The sequence below is a fragment of the Propithecus coquereli genome, unplaced genomic scaffold, assembly GCF_000956105.1.
Source record: "Propithecus coquereli isolate 6110/MARCELLA unplaced genomic scaffold, Pcoq_1.0 Scaffold285, whole genome shotgun sequence".
In the NCBI taxonomy this organism is placed as follows: Eukaryota; Metazoa; Chordata; class Mammalia; order Primates; family Indriidae; genus Propithecus; species Propithecus coquereli.
The window spans coordinates 1451880-1457587 of record NW_012148452.1 but is presented as its reverse complement, the minus strand read 5'-3'; the positions used below and the strand labels follow the sequence as shown (position 1 = coordinate 1457587).

The following is a 5708-nucleotide window of genomic DNA, read 5'->3' as shown; positions in this document are numbered from 1 at the left end:
TGTCAGTGAGGGTGGAAAGGGGAGAATTGTTTCAAGAGATATATAGGAAGTCAAGTAAGCAGATCGTGATATTTGATGGTACATGTGCAGTAAGAGTGTAAGTTCTAATGGAAAGATAACGAATGCCTTGGGTATAAAGATGTTGAGTTTGAGGCTCACATGGGAGGTGCAAGTGGAAGTATCCCATAATTTGCCTAAAGCTTAAAAGAGAGGCTGGGCTAGGTTTGAGAGTCATTGGTGTAGGCTTGGTGGCTCCTGCCTGTAATCCTGGCACTCTGGGAGGCCGAGGCCGGAGGATCGCTTGAGGTGAAGAGTTCAAGAGTTACTGGTGTTAAAAAATGAACCTAATTTTGAGAGTGATTGAAATTTCCCACAGAGAACTATACAAGTGAGGACAAAGGAAAGCTTGAGATACAACCACTGGAGAAGAGAAGTACAGAGACTAAGGAAGAGTTTCAAGGAGGGACTTTTACAGTTAATGTTATCAGTTATCCAATCCAGTTGAGAAATTAAGCAAAGTAAGAGAAGAAAAATTAGCTGGGCACAGTGGCACTCACCTGTAGTCCCAGCTACTCGGGAAGCCGAGGCCTATGAATAGCCACTGCACTCCAGGCTGGACAACATATCACCCGTCTCATAAGGAAAACAAAAACAAAAACAAAAACAAAAGAAGAGAAAAGAACAGAAAAATAGCAGCTGGATCTGGTAAATCAGGTCACTGGAAACTTTTCTCAGAGCAGCTTCAGTGGTTCAGTGGTGTTGAGGGGCAGAAACAGGATTAGAGTTGGTTAAGCAGGGTTCTCCTTTGAAAATCTTAGATGAGAAGGCAAAGAGATAGGAAGGAAGAGGAAAGCTATAGTTAAGAAATAAGTTTTGTCTGGTTGGTTTTAGACTGGTGAGATGGGAGCATGCACATGTGCTGAGGGAAAGATGCCACTGGAGAAGCAAAGGTGGTTAACATAGAAACAAAGGGTCAAGGGCAAAGTCATTCCCTAGTGAGATGGAAAGGGATGGGGTTCAGATACCATGTGGAAGGCCTGGCCGAAGAGGTAGGCTAAGTCGGAGTAAAGGAGAGGCCTGCAGACCACACATACCTCCATTTTCCTCCTCATTGAAGAATCTTTCTTTGCAAGATGCTCGATATGCCTCATTCTCTCTCTTAGAGCAGAGTCCCTGGGAACTGTGTGAGTCACTGAATAAGGTATCAAACACTTCAAAACCAATCTGATTGCCACACTGACCAAGCTGTACCGTCACTATTGACATGCTGAGTCACAGTCTAGGCCTATTTCCTCAAAAAAGTGAATAACCTGTAATAGACAAAATATAGGCTTTGAGAACCACTACATTACTAATAAGAATAAATAAAATGCCATCTATGTTAATTATATATACATCAACAAAAAATAATTTTAGAATGCCTCATATATAATATTATAAATGAAACAGCTATATGGTCTACAGAGCCAGTTATTCAAGTTCTTCTCTTACTCTGTATGGTTTTGGGATTTGTGATTGACGGTACCCAAGCTCATTCATACACAACTCAGTAGCTTCCAAAATCTGATTTATACTCACTATTTTCCTAAATATGCATTTAAAACAAAACAAAATGAATGCTGGTTGAAGGAATTAGTAGTACCACACTTCACACACATGGACACACAATACAGCAGTGAGCACAACAGTCGTACATTCAATTAACACTAATTTTCTCTCTTCTAAATGATGACTTACTCTCTCCACTAACCACCTTTCTAGCCTGGTAACTTTAGTAAGACTTACAAGAAAGACTGTGTTTAGCTCAGGTACAACAGAAAGATGGTGCTTGGAGAAAGAAGACCAGATGAAATATTAGAACAGGTCTTCATTATTTTTAACAACGAAAGGAGGCAATTTTTGATAAAGACTTCAAATCAGGTCTGTGCAGCACTGGAAACGAGCAGTGGGTTGAGAGCCAGACATTGTACTTGTAAGTCCAAACCCGCAAAGTAGGTATTATTATCCTCATCGTACAGACAAGGAAACTGAGGCTCTGAAAGGTTATGTGACTTTCACAAGGCCACCAAACTAGTAAACGGCAAAGCCAAGACTCTCCCTTTCCCCATCGGCCCCAGGAACTCTCCCTTAACCCCAGGAGCTCACCGTTAACCCCACTCACGGACAGCCCCCGAACCAGCCGCTTCTGTCCCTTTCAAACATCAGAGGACCCGCCCTCTCACTATGCGCATGCTCACTTTCAACTCTAAACATCTGAGAATGAATGCGCATGTTCCACAAACGAAGGGTTTTGTGTATTTTTTTTTCCTATTCAGAAAGGTTAATTACGCATGTTCAATCTCAATTTATCAACTTCAGATATGGTACGCATGCTCACTGTCTACCAAAAGCTTTAGGTGACAATGCGCATGCTCCAGTCTCCAGGCCTGGCTTCGGCTGGTGTTTTGCGCATGTTTCTGCCAGTACCTGGATCCTGGCCATAGTTCTACGCATGTGCATTGCCCACAGTTTGGCTTCATGGAACCCAATACGCATGCTCTTACGCTAAACTTGAGGAGCCAGTCTACGGCCTAGGCGCAGACGCACTGAGCCTAAGCAGCCGGTGATGGCGGCAGTAGCGGCGGTGGCTGCGGCAGGTCCGGGCCCATGAGGCGACGACGGAGGCGGGACGGCTTTTACCCAGCGCCGGACTTCCGAGACAGGGAAGCTGAGGACATGGCAGGAGTGTTTGACATAGACCTGGACCAGCCAGAGGACGCAGGCTCTGAGGATGAGCTGGAGGAGGGGGTGAGGCCCGGGGTCTCGGGGAGGGAGGGTGCCGAGGTGACAGGGCCGGGGCGGTGGCGCGCACGCTGGAAGCCAGACGTGTTCTGGAGCGTGGAGACCCGGAGGGCTCCTGGAGGAGCTGAGGCACCGCACTGCCCGACAGGGGAGCGGGCGGGGCGGACATGCCCCTAGGTGTGAGGCCTCTGCAGGACTCGCAGGTGCAGGTCGCCCTTAGCCTCAGGTCAGTGCAGCCGCGAGCAATCTGTTTGAGGGGGTAAGGAGAAAGGGCGCGTGGTCGATTCCCGGAGCTGTTGGACCTGAGTGTGGCGGGGCGCGGGTGGTCTGAGCATGTGTTGGGGGGAGGGGGTTGCGCTTGCTGGACATCCCCTAAGTGCAGGTGAAGTGCGGAAGGGTTTCCCTTCCAGTGTAAGATTTCAAATATTATATCTTCAGACTTCCCACAACCACCTCTCTTCTCGGCCTGTCGCTTCTCTCCTAGGAAGCGCTCAGCTGTTAGAAGTGACAGCTGAAAACTTCTGTCGGGAGTAGCGCTGCCGCTGCTGTTACAGCCACCAGGAGTTTTATTTCGGGAGCAAGGGGGCTCTGCTGCATCTTCCAGGGTTTGTTTGTTTGCTTTTTTTTTTTTTTTTTAACTCCCTTCCGTGTGACTTTTTAAAATAGGCATTTATAAAGACACACGGCATTTGTAACTTTTCCCTAAGTTGAAGATGTCTGTATTTTTTCAGAATAATTTATGTAATTTTGGGGGGGAAAAAAACCAGTGTTGACAGCTGTGATTTGGTTTGCCAAAAATAAATTGCTTGAACAGAGACTTGTGAATGGTGGTGTGAGGGCTTTCCTTGCTGTAATTTAGGGTGCTAAATTTAGAATTGTTTTTCCTAATGCACAGCTTGGTTTTACCTTTGCTGTCTTAGTGGTTTGTTATTCTTTATGGAATATCATTCTTTCTTCAAGATAAATTTATTGAAAAGTCACAAATTGCACTTGAAGTTCAAAAACGGTGTTGTCATACTAAATCACTGATTCTGGACAAATGGTCATCAGTGACAACCTCGTGGTAATGCAGGTTCTAAATTCCATTGTCTGTGTCAGTATTTGGATTAATGACTGATGTCAGCTGTTTGCTCTACTGCATAGGGGGCTTCCCTTCCCTTGCCTCAGCCTCAGTTTTACTCCACTGACATGTGCCCTACTGTTGACAAAAGATTGAGATGCTATATATAAAGAACTTTGAAGACTTTACGAAACTAAGTGGGCTAGAATAATACCGTCTTTTCATAATCAAATGAAACTAAATAAAAATCACATGGTTTAGAAGATGGTTATTGAGGTGTGTGCTTTTTAAACTCATGATTTCATATGGAATTCCAAGTAGCCTCATAAGTGAATACAGTAATAACACTAAATACAATTTGAAACAAATATGGGATTACTTTCATTACATATACCATACTCTCATCCGTTATGTTGATTCCATATGGCAGTGGCTTTGGAGCAAGGCAGGGGAGAAAACTGGATAGGAAGGGTGTTTTATATCTTCACTAGTTGAACTGAGAATTTCCAATCATAGGTTTATTCTTCTTTGAAAGTACAATACTGTATTAAGATTCCTGTTATGAACTGGGACCTCGTTTTTCTTTTCCCTTTCTTGTTGTGTTTCAGGAACAGTAGGTGTTCCAGGGCTTTTGTTTCACTGGGTATAAGCAAATAGGATTTTGAGAAAATATGAGGAGGAGGCCAGAAAAATTGGTAGAAATAGGAAGGAGAAAGAAATGTGACCACGACCCTGGGGAGAAGAACTTTGGGGGAAGAGCAGAGGTAATTAAAGGATTTTGACAAAGAGCCTTCAGTAAAATATACCTTACTTAGCAATACTTTTTGGAGTTGAAAATGTTTCTTTTGAGCATGTTATTCTAAGGGATGCCTCAAGGTAGACAAGGGAAGCGTTGGAGTGAGATCGAGTTGGCAACCCAAGGAGATTCAGTGGCGGCCAAATTACTCTGAAATAAAAAAATTTAAAAATAATTCTGAAAAATGAGAGAAGTTTAGATTCTTAGAAAATCTTATAATAGTTTCTGTTGGTGAATCTGTAACCTTTAGTTCATTATACAAACTTTTTTAACATTGATGCATATCAGAGGAGCCTTACTTCTTCATTTTGTAGTAAGGAAACTAAGACACAGATGGTAGACCAAAGATCCCATAGTGGTAGTGTACATAGTGATGATGTCTTCTGATTCAATTCAGCAAGCTTCATTGAAGAGTCTTCATTGCATTTACTAGTCTTGTTCATAATGTGCCTCTTTGTGGTGTGTCAAAAGTGAATTCAGATCCCTTCAGCCATACTCACTGACTATGTGACCTAGAGTAAATTACTTAATCTCTCTGATACTTTCTTCTTGTATGTAAAATGAGGGTCACATGAAATAAAGTATGTAAAGTACAATACTCTCAAAATATCCTGGCATATTAAGCAATTAGCTAGTTCACAGAAATGTAGCTTCTCAGAGTTTCATTGCCAAGGAACCAATCATTCAAGCTTGCCCTCTTCTATGCCTAAAGATTTAATAAGTGCAGTTGAACTAGGGGTGTTGTACTTTTACAACTGTTGTATCATGGTGTTTTTCATTTTATAAATTATTGATCCTGTTTAGAGATATGTGCCTTTTAAGGTATGTTATACTGAGTGAATCTACTATATTCACATAGCTTAGTGAATTCTTTAGAGATTAAAAGATGAGGAGACTAAATTGATACATTTATGGACAGAGTTGAATGTCTGCCACCTGAGTAAAAAAAGACCCTGATTAAATATCTCAGAGGAATATATTAGAGCCAGTACATAAGAGGTTTTTTTGTTTTGATTTTGTTTTTTTGGGAGGGGGGTCTTTTCTGTTTGTTTTTTCATTTCACCGGTGATG

At 42.5% G+C, this 5708-nt stretch overlaps 2 protein-coding genes across 3 annotated transcripts in view; one reads left to right on the top strand and one right to left on the bottom strand.

The window, feature by feature from the left end:
• Positions 1 to 2356, bottom strand: part of TUBD1 (tubulin, delta 1) — a 21562-nt gene extending 19206 nt beyond the window's left edge. Inside the window, exons 1-2 of one of the 2 annotated variants that reach the window (XM_012648422.1) lie at positions 2146 to 2163; positions 1095 to 1310 (exon numbers count right to left, since the gene is read on the bottom strand). In XM_012648422.1, coding sequence (XP_012503876.1) covers positions 1095 to 1266 — 172 coding nt within the window. In that variant the 5' untranslated portion in view covers positions 1267 to 1310; positions 2146 to 2163. Of the gene's footprint in view, positions 1 to 1094; positions 1311 to 2145 lie in introns of both variants that reach the window. The other variant, XM_012648423.1, reaches the window with a different exon arrangement.
• Positions 2357 to 2507: 151 nt separating this feature from the next.
• Positions 2508 to 5708, top strand: part of RPS6KB1 (ribosomal protein S6 kinase, 70kDa, polypeptide 1) — a 34396-nt gene continuing 31195 nt past the window's right edge. The window contains exon 1 of the mRNA XM_012648420.1: positions 2508 to 2787. Within this exon, the coding sequence (XP_012503874.1) occupies positions 2647 to 2787 (141 nt within the window). The 5' untranslated portion in view covers positions 2508 to 2646. The remainder of the gene's footprint in view (positions 2788 to 5708) is intronic.